Source organism: Amphiprion ocellaris, chromosome 4, assembly GCF_022539595.1.
Source record: "Amphiprion ocellaris isolate individual 3 ecotype Okinawa chromosome 4, ASM2253959v1, whole genome shotgun sequence".
Lineage (NCBI taxonomy): Eukaryota > Metazoa > Chordata > Actinopteri > Pomacentridae > Amphiprion > Amphiprion ocellaris.
This window is the reverse complement of record NC_072769.1, coordinates 12,845,761-12,861,710: the sequence shown is the minus strand read 5'-3', so window position 1 is coordinate 12,861,710 and position 15,950 is coordinate 12,845,761. Positions and strand designations below refer to the sequence as shown.

General features: G+C 37.6%; 1 protein-coding gene across 3 annotated transcripts in view; it reads left to right on the top strand.

Moving 5' to 3' along the window:
* The first annotated feature begins 1,430 nt into the window (after positions 1–1,430).
* The window catches only part of rab11fip4b (RAB11 family interacting protein 4 (class II) b), a 60,177-nt gene continuing 45,657 nt past the window's right edge, over positions 1,431–15,950 (top strand). For 2 of the 3 annotated variants that reach the window (XM_023278500.3, XM_023278498.3), the window contains exons 1-3: positions 1,431–1,598; positions 6,542–6,629; positions 8,451–8,530. In XM_023278500.3, the coding sequence (XP_023134268.2) occupies positions 1,446–1,598; positions 6,542–6,629; positions 8,451–8,530 (321 nt within the window). In that variant the 5' untranslated portion in view covers positions 1,431–1,445. Of the gene's footprint in view, positions 1,599–6,541; positions 6,630–8,450; positions 8,531–10,023; positions 10,043–15,950 lie in introns of those variants that run through there. The other variant, XM_055010231.1, reaches the window with a different exon arrangement.

The window sequence follows — 15,950 nt, the reverse complement described above, 5'->3', positions numbered from 1 at the left end:
TCAGAAAGTGACAGAGCTGAGGATGTTCTCAAAACCAAAGTCAGTTACGAGACATCTCACACACCCACTTCACACCCTGGAGGTGATTCAGAAGAGCAACGTCTGTCACAGGATGAATATTCTGAGGTGCAGAACTGAATCTCACAGAAGATTATTTCTATTAGCTGCCTTCAGACTGTTTACCGGGCAGGAATATGAACAAACCCTGCTGAGCTCTATGTACAGGAAATATTTGTGTATTGCATCTCTTGCTACACATTGTAAAGCACTTTGAGTGCCACTAAGGTAAAACAAAGTTAAATAAGTACAGACCATTTGTCATTGTCTTGGAGCAAAAGCTAATCTTTCCTCTCTTTTTTCTTTGATTGCTTCAAACATTTGAGTTTTTGTGGACGATGATACAAAGCTTTACTGTCTTGTATATAGTTCTAATCTAAAATTGGAGTTACGCCCCTTGTTTCCAGGTGATGCTGGGAACTTTTAGAAGCACTCTTGTGTAGTGAGATTTTTAGATATGCAAGTAAAATCCTGCCATCCGCACCCCAAAACCTCCTTCTATCCCCACACCCCTTCACCCCCACTCTCACCCCAACCGGTCGAGGCAGATGGCCACCTTTCCTGAGCCTGGTTCTGTCGGAGGTTTTTTTTCCCCTGCTCCCTATTCTAGGAGTTTTTCGCTCCTTCCCACTGTCGCTCATAGGGAATCCATGTTCAACTTTGGATTGTTGGGTTTTCTGTTCTCTGTTTCATAAGGTCTGTACCCTACTATGCTAAGTGCTGTGAGATGACATATGTTGCGAATCTGCGCTGTATACCGGTAATTAAAATTGAATTTAAGTCATTTTTTGCATGTTTTACACACCGTATAATTTTCTATGTTATAGATTTTCTACATTTTTGCAAAATGCATTTTTCCCAAACTGTGCATTGCACAAATGACATATTACAAATATTTTCACTACCTTGCTGTAAGTGTTAAGCAGTACTTGTGTGAAAAGTTTTCGTGCTAGAAATGTTTTATGTTAAGTGTTTGATGTGGGTTCTTGTCTGTGCTTGTAGCTGCTTTAACAAAGTAGTTTCCTGCCAAATATCAATGAAGTATCTATTTATTAAACTGTAGTGGCTCAATTTTGTGATGAATCTAAACGTTGCATGAAATAAAATATGAAACGGTACCCCAAAAAACAAAAACAGCCATCAACAACAATAACAAACAAACAAAAAAACCTCCCCAGTTTCTGGCATCATTGGTTGCTATGGCAGCCAATTTTGGAGTAAACACAGCTGTACAGGTAACAGCAGCAGTCCTTGACGTCATCACTCCTCCTCTCACGCGCTCCTGTGCAGCAGCGCGCACACTGCTCTAGCTCATCATCATGGTGCCGCCGTGGGTCACTTCGAGGCGAAACAACACGAAAGAAATTTAAAAATAAAACCACAGAAACATGGACGAACAATGTCGTCCTGAACCGCTTCACCTGCTGATATTCGTGAAGAAACTCAGGGAGGTGTTTGACGCCTGTTACAAGGAGTCGGACGGTTTTATCCGCCATGAACACCTGCTCCACCTGGGTTCGCAGTTTGGACAAGAAGAACAGGTAAGAAGAGTGGAACGCAGAATTCAAATATATATATATGTTTTGCATGTTATTGTAATTTTGTGCAGGTAAAAGTGACTTAAATGAGCTACAGACAAGCCAAATTCTCCAAAATTCAACTTTTTCACCCTGTTGTTATTGTTGTTACTAGACTTTGCCTCATAATGGCCAACTTTCACTCTAATGTGAAGGAGCAGAAGTTCCGACTTTTATTTTTTGGCACATGAGGCTAATTGGGAATTGAGCTCATCTGGACCTGGGGCGCCTACTGTTGCAGAGGAGATTCCTAATTAAAATTACCATGCTGGAGCCAAACTGAGAGAAGTTCTTGTTCCTCAGCAGTGCAGCCAGCAGTTGGAACAGTCCAGCAAAAACAGCCTGATGCTCCTTTACCTCTCTGACCTGAAAGTAGGGTGCCAAACAAAACTAAGTTTTACTGGAGCAGAGAAGTAACTTTTCACTTTTAAGTTCACATTTCCAAAGTGCTTTAACTGCAAGTGGAAAAATATTAGACAGGGCTCACTTAAGACCATTTTTAATTGTCAAAATTCTGTGACAAAATGAGAATAAGTGGATATATAAACCAGGGGAGGAAGAAAAATATTGTTATTGAGGTAGCTTAGGTGTGATTTCTGCAAATTGGCCCATAAAGGTGGCTGTAATTCAGAGATAAGATTGCAACGATTGTTTTTATGGTCTTTTAATCTGTCAGTTATTGTGCATATTAATAAGCCAATCAGTTTTCTAATGAAACATCAAAAAGTTCAAATGAAATGCCCACAGAAACAACCTGGAGTCCAGGGTGACAAACATGTTATTTTATTTAACTGACAGTCAAATAGCCCAAAATATTAAATGTACAGTAACATAGCAAAAGAAAAGCAACATATGAATTCATCATCTAATTTTCTGTTACTTGATTGATTGATGAGGCGTTGCAGTTCTATTAAATACCTGACAAATTAGCCAACCGGCATACAGTGTGATGGTGTCTATGTGGTTGTCTGGCTAAGAAGATAGAGAAAAAAATCAGTTCTTAGGAAATTGGCAATAGAAAAATATCCTAATACCAAGTATAGCAATGATTTTGAATACTCCTTTTGGTGAAAATCAGGTTTTTTACCTTGTTAGCATGCACATATGGTGTTTTTATATGCCAGAAGAGGGACACATTATAAGTGAAATGAGCAGTCATGTCATGCCTGAGCATTTCCATCTTGAAGCAGCAGTGTGCCACTGACGGTCTCAAAACCACAGATTCAGACACGGAGGGTTTCACACATAACAAACCTAAGGAACCAATAAGTTCAGCGTACAGGTTTTGGCTTTCCATATCAATATTCTTCAGAATCAGTTTCCGGTTCAAACATGCATGGCTGCATTATTGCCATTGTGTAGCACAGAGTAGTTTCACAGTGTTTGAAAAGAGTTGTCAGTGAGCTGGTATGCTCGAGCTGCAGCGAGTGGCTGGAGAAAGAGGCGGGTTTGGAGCTTCATCCAAACCATCACATGAAAGGAGTATTTTCATCATAAAAAATTCTAAATATGTAAATGTGATATTCTGTCATTTTTTTGGGGTTTAATCAATAATTGAAGACATATTGTAATCTTTAATAACAGATTTAATTGATCCCTTTGAAAACAGCTATCAGCTGATGCAGCGTAATCAGATTTTTTTTTTTTTCACTCTAAATTATTGATACGGCGATTCAGATGTTTTTTTTATCAGTGTACATGGACGTCTCTTGTGCCTCTGTCTCTTACTGCATGTCAGGGTGCGTGAACACTGTCTTTGATTGGTTCCCCTGTGTTATGTTGCTCATCAGCAAGAACATTGTGGACGCACTGATTAGCTCCTGGGGGAAGCTTTGCACTGACCTGGGAAATGGGTTCATAGAATGAAGTCGTTGCAATTTATAACTCAAGGACCTACTTGCTGCAGACCTTACTGTATACAGTACAATGTTATACACGGCACTGCGCAGTGCAGTGTCTTTTTGTAGTCTTTAATTTATTTTTATCACTATTTCATAAGATTATTTTTGTATTCTGATCCAAGTATGATGTTGAGACTAAAAAAAAAAAGTACATCTGAATTACACAGACCTACATTTGCTGTATAATGATCAAATAACCCAAGTAAGGTGGTATAAAGAAACACATCTACCTCTCTTTTTATGTATTTTTTCATTGGAAATGGATTCACAATGCCAAGCAATTTTTAGTTTCACTGTTACCCTTCCATGTCATTGTCCTACTTGAGCAAATCCCACTGGCTGCTTTGTGACAACCTGACCTACTATTGTACTCTCTGGGTGATTTTCTCCTTGTACTGTACAGTCACATGCAAATGTGTACACACTCACATAATCCTCCAGTTTTCTTCTTTCACCTATTTTCTTTCTCTTTCATTCTGTGAAACTGTGTTCAAGTCAGGAACGTAAAGACTCTCAACAGTCTTGAACTTAACCAACTGACTCATACAGATTTAATAAAAGTGGGTTTGATCCCTACCTTACGCTGTGTTCATATATAAAGGTGTTTATTGCACATGAGATATGTTTTAAAGGTTGTTAAAGTAAACCCTCCCCTTGCTTCCAGTATTTGCTCAGATTGAACGTTATTATTAAAGGTATCTGTACGACTGTTGGGCCAAACTGTCAACTTTGCCAATTTGCCATTTCTTCAAATCTAAAGCAGTTTTCACACATAATTTGTAACATTGCTTGCTTCATTGACATAGGTCACTTTTTACATTGATGCTCCGCACAGTTTGATTTAGACATACCATAGTGATGGGGAGAGCCAGATGCAATTTTTGTCTTAAATGTAAGCTTGGACAGTACATGAAGTGATGAATAATGCATAATAATGCGCTGATCAACAAAAGTTCACATCTGAACTAATAGCAAGCATTTCAAACTGTCTAAATAACTGTTGGACTGTATGATTTTTGTAAGCGCTAAAATTCTGTCCATGTGTGATTATAATCTAACTGCTACTTTACAAACAGTAAAGTAAAAGTATCCTGACAGCTGTGATGGAGCATCAGATTCTGGAAAGATGTGCATGTTTAGAAGGGGCTAAATATGCAGATTGAAGTAATTTAACTTAACATGAGCATCTTAATTCTTAAACCATGTTGATATTTGTCATTCCATGGCCATTCCTGTCATTATGTGGACAAACTTTCCCCCAAGTACACTTAAAGAAAATGTTAAAGTCATGTCATTGCTACTGTGTTTTTCAGTCAAAGAGTTAAGTGGGATTGTTATTGTGCCTTGTATTCAAGATAAATGCAGTGAACTGTTGTAATGTAGATGTTTAATTTTGGGATGACAATACTGCTGGGTTATGATATTTTAATATGTCATATAACCTTTTTGCAAGGCAAAGCATTGTTCCAACAAATAAATTTCTTGTAATTCTTGTAATCATGGAATTCACACAGTTTTTAGCCATACATTCATGAGAGAGGATAGATGAGGCAGAATAATATGACTGTCAAATTACCCTGGCTTCTGATAATAAGAACTTTGACAGCACTGTGCATCTCTGTATAGAGCTTTGGTGCAGTCTTTAAAGTGAGGATGAGTCATATACTGATAAGTAGTTTGTACTTATCAGCCACCTCTGTTTAACTAAATGGTGCAACATGTGGGAAACCCAGACCTACTGACTCATGCACACATGTTAAGACCTGTACAAATGACTAAATAGTGCTTTAGCAGGGCTAAATGTCAGAAATTTTAAAAGTAACACCAGTAAGGTACCTGGGTGTTCTGTACTGATAACAGCCACTGTTTTCACAATGCGTGTTGCATTGCTATAGCAAGAAAAAGTGTTGCAAATTTATAATTATGAAATAAATGCTAGTCGATCATTTTATCCATCCGTTATCTGTACATCACTTAATCCTCATTGGAGTCTATCCCAGCTGACTTCGGGCAAAGGCAGGGGACACCCTGGACAAGTCACCAGGTGTTTACAGGGCTACACTGAGAGGCAAACAAGCACACTCACATTTCACACATATGGACAATTTAGAATCACCAATTAACTTCTGCATATTTTTGGACTGTGGGAGGAAGCCGGAGTACCTGGAGAAAACCCAGACATGCACAGGGAGAACATGCAAACTCCATGCAGAAAGATCCCAGGCCAGGATGCGAACCAGGGATTGTTGAGCTGTGAGGTGCCAGTGCTAAACTAGCCACTGTGCAGCCCTGATCCTTTTATGATAAGTCCAAATCTCGGCCATCAAATTTTAATATAAAAATATATATTTCTATTATTTTACTTTTTCTGCTTTTGCAACTGTTTTTTTTCTACAAAGCATTTTGCTTCATACAGTAAAATAATAAGTAGTTCTGTAGTTACAGGTTCTATAAATTGTCCAGTCACATATTTCCATGGCATCTTTTCCAAATTATTTTATGCTCATTCATTTTGCATACAGGAACAGCAAGTTCTATATTTGCTTATACACCATTGCCAGCTATCAGAAATCACTACTGCCTCCCCAGCCTTCTATTGTTATGGTTTATACTTGTATGTCAATGTCTTTTGTTTGTTTTAAATATGTGTTCATGTTCATTAAATGCTTCCTACCTCAGGCTCTGCCAGGGGGCGTTGTGAGCTTAAGGTCTGTGAAACTGTGCGCAAATTAAAATGCATGTAGTTACAATAAATGACTAAATGTTTGATTTGCCCAGACTGAAATGTGCAATGTCTTTGCACAACCATACATACCATACCCTGGCCAATGCAGAATATATTAAATCCTTTTTGTATCAGTTGTGCTTTAGGATACTGCTCTGTTCTGAGCACATGCAGTTTTGGCATCTTGGGTAGAACTCATTATCTACTAATTTTACTGTGGAATAAGAAATATGTTTGGAATACTGTGTTCACATTGATGTTTCCTCTGTATTTTCCCTCAGGTGAAGATGCTGGCCAAATGCCTGGACCCTGATTCTCATGGGAGGATCAGTTTCAAAGACTTCTGCTGTGGTGTGCTCACCATGAAAGGTAACCATGAGAACAAATATGGCAGCTTTGGGACTTTATTTTCTGTATGTAAGTATGTGTTTACTGTGTGTGTCTTTGTACAGATGATGGTTTCTGAAAAAGTGTGTTTTATTTGGACATGCGTGACCACAATTAGCAGGTTCTATCAGAAACACATCATGAACGTTGATGTATCATAGTGCAGGGAATTATTAGTTAAAGAGTTTATTTTAGGTTTAGAGGACACAAATAGCTGAAGCATTCAAAAACTGCTTTTGGTTCAACAATTTCCCAAAAATGACTTTTACACCTCTTATTCAACACTATTCTGTTGGGATAGAGGCAGAAATCTCTATAAGATTAGCCACACTTTAAATGATGTTACGGTTAGTATAATACTTGTTTGCAAACAACTGAAAGCATTCCTGGGAAACAATGATACAAAACATGTTTATGTGCATATATCAGATTTTTAAAAATAAAAATTAGAAATCAGGATATGCAAAATTTTGGCCGATTAGTGTGTGATTAAGTATATGTTGCTTATTAAATGTGGTGCAAAAATGCTGAACTGGGTGAAATAAAATAGAATTTGTGCCCACTCATCATTTATCCTCTTTTGCAGTCCTGTTCTCTTTGTATTCTATCCACACTAAGTGTCTCTGTCAAGTCAGGTCAGCTTATCCACTGCAGTGGACTCGGGCAAACCAGGACATGAGGGGTGACAGAGCCTGGCTACTAATTAAAATGGAACAAATTTGACTCTGTTTTTACATCATTGAGTGGTGGTGACATTAATATACTGACACTCGTGTCTCAGGTAATGATATATTTACACATTTTTGGGCTACACAGCATGTAATGAGCATTAAACTTCTATCATTAAATATTACCGTAGATCATCATGACACTATATAACTCCACCGTATATACTGTTGTCAGAGCAAACTACAAGGACGTTTAAAGAGGCCATACTTATTGTTTTTCAAAATACAATGCGTTAATGACATTTTAAAAATGTATAACATGAAAGCGATTGACTTTACTGATTATCCTACAGAGAATAATCACCTGAATCATTAGCTCCCCTGGACTTTACTGACATCCATAGTGTTTTTCTGCCTATTGTTTAACTGACTGACTCCACACTTTTGCGGTTCACTGACCACTCTCAAAACAACTGTTATTAAGGAGAAATCTCAATGAATCCAGTATAAAACAGCTGCTCAGAACCACATAGCAGACAGAGTTAGTGACTACCTACTAAACACAGTTGAATATTTACCAGCTAAAGAGCTGCATATTTACCGCAGCTATTGGCAGTGACCTAAACAGAATTAAGAGAGGGTGAGAGTTTCTTCTCAGATGGACAAAACTTCTAATATATGACGATGTTGCTCTTTGTCTGCTGAATACAGGACAAAAGAAGCATCGTTTTCAAGATAAGCAGTTCAACTTATGAAAAGATTATATGTCACTGTTGTGCTTATACTGTACACCTAAGCATGTAATATATGTATGCTATAAGGAGTGTAAAAAGTACAATTCTTAAGGAGAAAAAAAAGGTAAATCTTTTATTGCTGACAGACAATTTAACAGATTTGTTTCCTTTTAAAAAGTTGTATTTGTTGCATTTTTCCCTTTTTATCTTTTAACTGCAAATTTGTCATTTTGAAAATAACTGAAATTATTCATGTGATTGACAAAGTATATGTACAAAAATTATTAACCATATATTCAGCAGCACATGCTTGTGGTTTTAGCTTCTTGGATAGGAAATGATTGCTCTGCAGAACCTCATTTTGACTGAAATGAGTCATGCACATTTTTTTCCTCTCGTAGGTTATGTTGGGACCCGAAAAACAAAAAGAAAAGCACAGTTCATCAGAGGGCCATATAAGACGGCCAAGAGTTGCTGTCAGGTAAGATTTCATGTTTCAGGAAGTTCTGACTTTCCATGCACCTTTAAATAAATGGCTCCAGTTTTAGTCACTCACTAAATGTATGACCCTTAACCAATTATTTCTCCTCCACACTCTTTGACAGTCACATAATACCCCTTATTCTAATTTAAGGTAGTAATCTCACTTAATACGATCAATAAATCTAGATTAGTATCACCCCTGCAGCACATGAGGTAAGCAGCGGATTATTTGTGGTGCAGCTTGAAACTAAAGAACCTACTTTGGCATTCCTCCAGATTAGTTTTACAGTCCACTTGTGCACATGTGCGCAGTGACATGGGAGGTTCAGTGTCCTGTCTGTGTCACAGTATAGAAAATTGGCTTGATTGTGTGACAGTTGTAAGAAGTTTTTATTTTTGAAAAAGTGAAAAATAAGAAGAGAAAAATGTGCCAAATGTTCAGCATAAAAACCTCTCAATATAAGAGCAGGCTCACTGGGATTTTACAAAAATGTTGCTCCGATGTTAAAAGACAGCAGCAGCAACAACAACAACTGTGCAGTAAAACCAAAGTTGATGCAGGTTGTACTACACTATTCTGTCCACTTGGTGGTGGTGTTCAGCTGTAGATGGTAGATGTTGCAGAAGAAGTTCAGCCTTGCTTAAGTTATTATTAGTACATGCATCCCTAATGAGTTTTTATTTCTTTTGCATTCATTTCTTTTGGATTTGTGCCTTTAAAGCTATCATTTGGCATTCAAGATTTTTTTTTCTAATTTTGTTGTCTACTGGGAAAATGCTACTATTTTTAAATCGACTGTCCAATTTGTCTTTTAGTTATTTTCTGATGAAAACTTAGACATCTATAAATATAGTAATTTGCCCCTATTTGCTGCCTTACTGTTGTCCTCGCAGCTTTTGTTTGTCTTCGTCTCAAACTGAGGTCTGGACACACTGAGATAACTGGTTTGTTAACTGAGAGGAAACTGCAATGAAAGGTGTTAAATTTGACATGTATTTCAGGAATTCCTGGTGCTTTCTCTTGGGAGATTTGTTTGTTGGATATTACCAGTTTCTTCAGCTTTAAAAATGGGTACTTTGTATTATACCTAGATTAAATTCATGGAGAAGTTTGCACCAGAGTGTTTTCAGGTCCTAAATGTTCTGTGGTGTTTACTGTTCTGCTTTTAACAGTTTCACAGAAACGTCATGAAACTGACTCTGACTTTCTTTCTGCATCTTTTTCCTTGATTGCACAGGTTCAGGGAAGTAAAGCATCTTTCATTGCTGTTGGTAGACTATAACGGTTCATTATACCGGTGGAGAAGTGCTCTTAAAATATTCACACTGTGTGAAATGCAATACGGTTGCTGCCTACTGTGTCTTCCATGGGCAGTTCAAAAGCACTTCTCTCTTTTGGAAATGCTGTCTCATTTGTGCACTTCTCTGTGAAACATTGCCTATAAATGAATTTCTGGTAGCAGTCTAGACTCCAGGAAGAGATTTACTTATATTGTCTACACAGAGACAGGTAGGTGGGATTTGCTGCTGCAGATATGGCTTGAGCATGTGATGTGTTTTCACCTTCAAGATGTCTTTGTGATTGCTGTGGAAGAAAAAAACAAATCAACTCTCTCTTTTATTGTACTGGTGCAGTGTAGACAAAGTTAAGATAAATGCTGAGTTTTTCCATGATTGCCTTCAGTTCTTCAGATTGGAGACAACTGAAAATACACTTTGAATTGCTAATCTTTTTTTTTTAGAATTGTCATTTTTATATAAACACACACTAACTGAGGTGCTAACCATGTATTTATTTTATATCACTGGGTATATTACTTTATTGGGCTATTTACAGATTGTTTAGCTGGATAAACATATGACAGTTTTGTATTTTTAATAAGCTTTTTGTAAAAATGTTGTATAGTTCATTGTTTTGTCAAGTTAGTGGAAGAATGCAATATTCCTGTCTGGTTATTTATCCATACCCAGTTTTCCAAAGTATTTTCAGATAACGCATATATTGATATTGCTCTACATCTTACATGTACTGTTACAGAACATTTTATTGTATTACTGCTGATAGTGACAGTACATATTTTCTGATGATTAAAATGATTGTAGATTATATTGGCTGAGGTTAGCTAGGATTTTTTTTTTTAGGAAACCCAATGAGTTTAGGATTTATTTTGTTAAGGACCTCTGCAAACATATTCCAAGTCCAAATTCCAAATTCACAAGATCACAACAAGATCGTTACTCAAAACAATCAGCTCACAAACCTCACTGTTTAAAAACTGCAGCTCACTTCAGTAGTTATGTGCATTGTTCTGGAAACATGTCTTTTTCCACTTAAGACTTAGTTAAATGGATTTAAAGTTAGTCTCTTCTATGCTTCTATAATACACTTCTCCATGTTTTAGTGACATTTGAAAGGATGCTGGGTCAGCTTACAGCTGTTGACATGAGAACTAACTTGGCCGGCCTGTATACATAATTGATTTGATGTAAGGTTGAATCGATGCTGCTGAGTAGCATAGAGGCACATTTACAGAGAGCTCAAAGATGAGGCTCAAACTTTACTATTGAAATATTGTGCTCCAGGCAAAGAATCTTCTCTCCTCGCCTTGTCTTTATGTTTTATTGAATGTTGCCTTTGGGCAAAATAGTTTGCAGGTACTTCCTCTGTGTTGCCAATCAGTTTTGGTCGACACAGAGCTCATCTAATGTTCCTGTAGGAAATAGTTTCCGCCTTTGTCTACAGAGATAATGTGAAACTAATAACTGCTCTTTAACCTTGTCACCAATAGCTAGCACTTAATGAACATCTCCTGACTTTACTGAAGGTCTTTTTTAAATGTGCTCTTGTTTCATTTTCACAATAAAGGGGTGTCAGTATCTCTTCTGTGTTGTGAAGATATGCACATTTTTGAAATTAGATTGATGATCCACAGAAGCCCAGTTATTTCAGGGACTTGGTGTGCAGCTGTGTGGAAAAATGTGCAGTAGTGAATTTTGTTGCCATAGTGTTGAGGTGCGTGAAAGAGGAAAGAGAGAGCAAGGAAAAAAGAAGAAGAGAGGGAGGAAAGGTGAGGAGTGTCTCATTACTGCAAAAGACATTGTAAGGAAGGATTTATCAGGTTGCACTTTCATACTGCTTGGCTTCACACACTTGTACACATTTACAAACGCACACACACGCTCACATGTACACACACGCACAGTATGCAAGTGTCCTCCCAGGTGCTTAGTGCACCAGTTTAATCTGTCTTTGCTGCGTGTCAAAACTCATTTCAGCACCTGCCTTGGCCAGGCTGAGTCTTTCCCCTGCACTCAGATATTTGTGTGTGTGTGTGTGTGTGTGTGTGTGTGTGTGTGTGTGTGTGTGTGTGTGTGTGTGTGTGTGTGTGTGTGTGTGTGTGTGTGTGTGTGTGTGTGTGTGTGTGTGTGTGGGTGTGGGTGTGGGTGTGTGTGTGTGTGTGTGTGTGTGTGTGTGTGTGTGTGTGTGTCTGTGTCTGTGTCTGTGTGTGTTTGTTTTGATTTAGCCTAGATGTTCAGCTCTTGAGCAAAAGAAACCGAGAGAGCAGAATCAATAGGATGTAGGATGGGAGAAGCCTGTAAATAATGACTTTTATGGAATGGAGCTGAAGGCACAAAATAAATCATGTCTTTAAATACATTGTGTAGAAAAAACTGAGTGAACAAGTGATGTATGAGCCTGTTTATAAAGCAGTAAATATTCATTATTGCCCAGTGAGCTGTTAAAGTATCACTGACATATTACCACATTGTAAAGAAGTTATGGGGAGGCAAATAGTAAATATTTGCCTGTTTACACATTCAACAGATATTGAGCAACAGTAGTAGTCAATCAAAAGGCATGTCTTTAGTGCCCTGATGAATCTTTGAGTGTTGTACAACTTTTGAAATCTTTTAAGTTTTAGTTTAATGGAGTTGTAATATTTATTGATCAGTCAGTAGAACAACTTCATGGTGATGGGATTTTTTTATGCTTTATGGACCATACAGTTAATTTGGAAAACAACTGATCCGTAAATAAAATAATAAAAAATAATCCTTAGTTGCAGCTCTACTAATATTTTTCACATCCACTGAGCAGTAGTTATGTGCTCTAAGTACAGCACAAACCCATGTAGTCCTCTTAACCAGCAGGGAACCTCATAGAGCCTCATCCTGGAAATAGGAGAAACTCTGTGGTGGCCCAGATTTGCCTAATCACTGCAGAAAAATAATCAATAATTTACACCTCATTTGTCCTCACATAGAGAGATGTTAATTTCTTCTCCTCAGGGTTCCTAGCAGGTCGGAGGAATCATCTGAGCTCTCTGCTGCTAATCTGCTTTCCTGCCAAAGCTTTTCTACTTTTTCCCTGTGTGAGTTCTTCATCTCCTGCTGTTCTGTTTGAACTCTGTGAACATATATCCTCTCTGGGTTATCATCAGACAAAATTTTGTTTATGTGTGTGACTGTTAAACTTCCAGAAGTAGGGTTTGCAGGTCAAGCCTAAGCACAAAATTTAATTGTGACTTCATTTTGTCATCTCCTCTCTATCTTTTATGTTCTCCTATCCTCTGCTTTATGCATAGTGTGCTCTTGTTTACAGCGTCTGCTTCTATTTATTATCCATCACTCCCCTGTGGTCTGCTGCACTCCTTTCTGTTTTGCTTGTACTGTATCTTCCCTTATAATTTTTTTCAGATTCTTTCTTATTCATTGCCTCAGTTGTATTTCTTTTTGTCACTCTCCAATAAATTCCTCTTCTCATTTCCCTCTTGCTTGTCTCCTTGCTATATCTCACCCTCCCATACTTGGATTTTTTTTCCATCTTCACCCTCTTACATCCTCCTTTTCTTCTCTCCTCCCTCCCTTCACATTAGCGCTTAAGATGAAGAGTCGGGAGGAGATTCCTCTACCAGCGTCTGCAGCCATTTCATGGTCTGATTAGAGAACTGAGGCAAGTGAGAAGTGAGGCAGAGAAGCCAGAACAGCTGAAGTTAAAATGAGGAAAAACAAAAAGGCGATGAAAAGGGAACCAGAAATAAACAGAGAGGGAAAGTACAAAGGGTATGTTTGTTGTTAACTATTGTTAAAGTTATCCAGCCAATCTGTGCAGCAGACCAGAGACAACATCTCCGTCTGCAACATGAACACTTCCCCATATCAAAAACCAGTGCTGTGTGTTGGGTGTTTGTTATTGAAGTGGCTCTTTTTAGTCTGTCTCTGAGTTAGCAGAAGTTTGTTTTAAGGTTAACATCAGCTTATTTACAATGTATTCATGTTTTTGTTTGTGCACTATGCGTTTGTTGTTATTGTACTTACCAATCAGCTGTGCAGTGAAGCACAGGTTCACACGCTCCTTACACATCATTTCATGCATAACATTAGACATAGGAAACAACTACTAGTCTCAAGTGCTTCCTTCTAGCATATGTTGATGTTCTGTCTGAATGCTCTGATACACTCTAACTTTGTTGATTGAGATCGTTTGCTCCTGGAAAATAACACCATTAGTTTTTTTTGTCAAATGCCTGAAGTAACATGATTGTTTTCAACTGACAAGGAACTGCTGTGACTGTGTAAATTCTAACTGTTGTGTCTTTCGGAAAGCAAAAATATAATGTTGTTATTGCACCTCAGAACCCTTTCAGAAAGGAGGTCATGGTTGATCATTAGTTGTGGAAACCGTGTGAATTTGGCAAGAGAGAATTCTTTTCACATCTTGTTTCCTCTCAACACTGTTTGTAGTTTTCTTTCAACCATGACTGCAGTCATTTCTTAAACTTAGCGGAGAGGTTCTGTGGCTGAACCTGAGCAAATCTAAATCATAGTGGTGGCAGTTTAGAAAGCAGTCATGGGTAATTTTAGTAGATGTCGTGTTGTGGAAGGCACCGACCTCCTATTTTGTTAAGTGTGAAGGACTTGTTTTCATACTTTACAAGCATATCTTTGATTAAGTATGTATTAAGAACGTTGCTGAAGGCAGAGACAGGTAGAGGCAAGTAAAATCTATATTATATAATTAGAAGGTGAGTTGTTTTCAGTATAAAAACTGCAGGCAGAACTGGGGCAGATGTGGAACAAGCTGGAGGCACTACATCTCCCAGTAGGCCTGGGTATGCTTGGAGATCCATTGTGAGCAGCTGGAAGGAGTTGCTGAGGTGTTTGAGGTGCTTTCCTCATACTTATTGCACAATTGAGCCCAAGTAACTCAAAAGGCAGGATTATTTTATAATCTTTTCAAGACATACAAACCGTATGATCTTTGATCTATGATCTGTGACTGTTTTAGTTTTCTCAGTCAGGTGTTGAACCTCATTGCTCTGGTTCAGTTGTTGGATCAGTTGTTCAGTTAAAATAATGAATATGTTATCTAAGAATCTAAGAACTATACTTTACTGACACCCACTTATGTCCAATTTTTAGTACGTATGAGGCCAAAAACCGCCTCGGTTATCTGTAGAGAATTGGATGTTTCAGTTCTGTTTATTTTTGTGTGTTTTATGTTCCTGTGTCTGAGAGCCTTGAATGTGACTGCAGACATGTGATGTTTGGACAATCTGACACCAGCATGGAAAACTTTCTGACCACATTAAAAGCCACACAGTTGACTGATAGCTCGGCTGACAGCCATGGAAACCTCACATTATGTGATGCCACATTGTGAAGCATCTGGTGTGATGTGATGTGATGGCATATTGTGACAAGCTGTCTTTTAGATTTACCATTTTTCCTGTGATCAGAGGGCAGTGCTGGCAGTCTGTGTCTTTCCTGTGATGTCTCCCAATGATCCAGGCCTTTCTTAGCTGCTGTGGTTAAAGTCAGTTGGGACTTTCATTTAAGATAGCTGCCATCACATGCCATAAAAAAGTGTAGAAAATAAGTATCTTTTTGTACTTGATTTTAAACCACCCTGTGTAATTGTCATACAAATTTTCTTGTTAATTTAATATAAACATAGAAGTTGTGTTTATTTCAAGTCAATTGAGCTTAAAATGTCTTTTTTTTTAATATAATGGGGCTATGAAAAAAATAAAATGTGTTGAATTATGTCGTGCTTACTTCTTTTCAATACAATGAAAAATTGCTGAGTTTTACATTTAAAGTTTTACATTTACAAAATTTCTATGACTTTAAAGGCATTATTCACCCTGAGTTTGGTTATTTCACATTTTTAAGGTAGCAGAGGAGCACAGTCTTCTGAGCTGAAGGAATTTATAATCGTTTACAGTGTACATTAAATACAATTTTCACAATATTCAATGCACACATACAGCTTTCAAATGTTTAAGGAGATTTAGTATGTAATTCTAAAGATTTGGTCTTAAACTGTTGAATATTGTAGCGATTGCTTGTGGCTTAGTTTTATATTTCACATATGATGTACTGGATTTAATTTATATTTTCGTCATGCCTTGTAT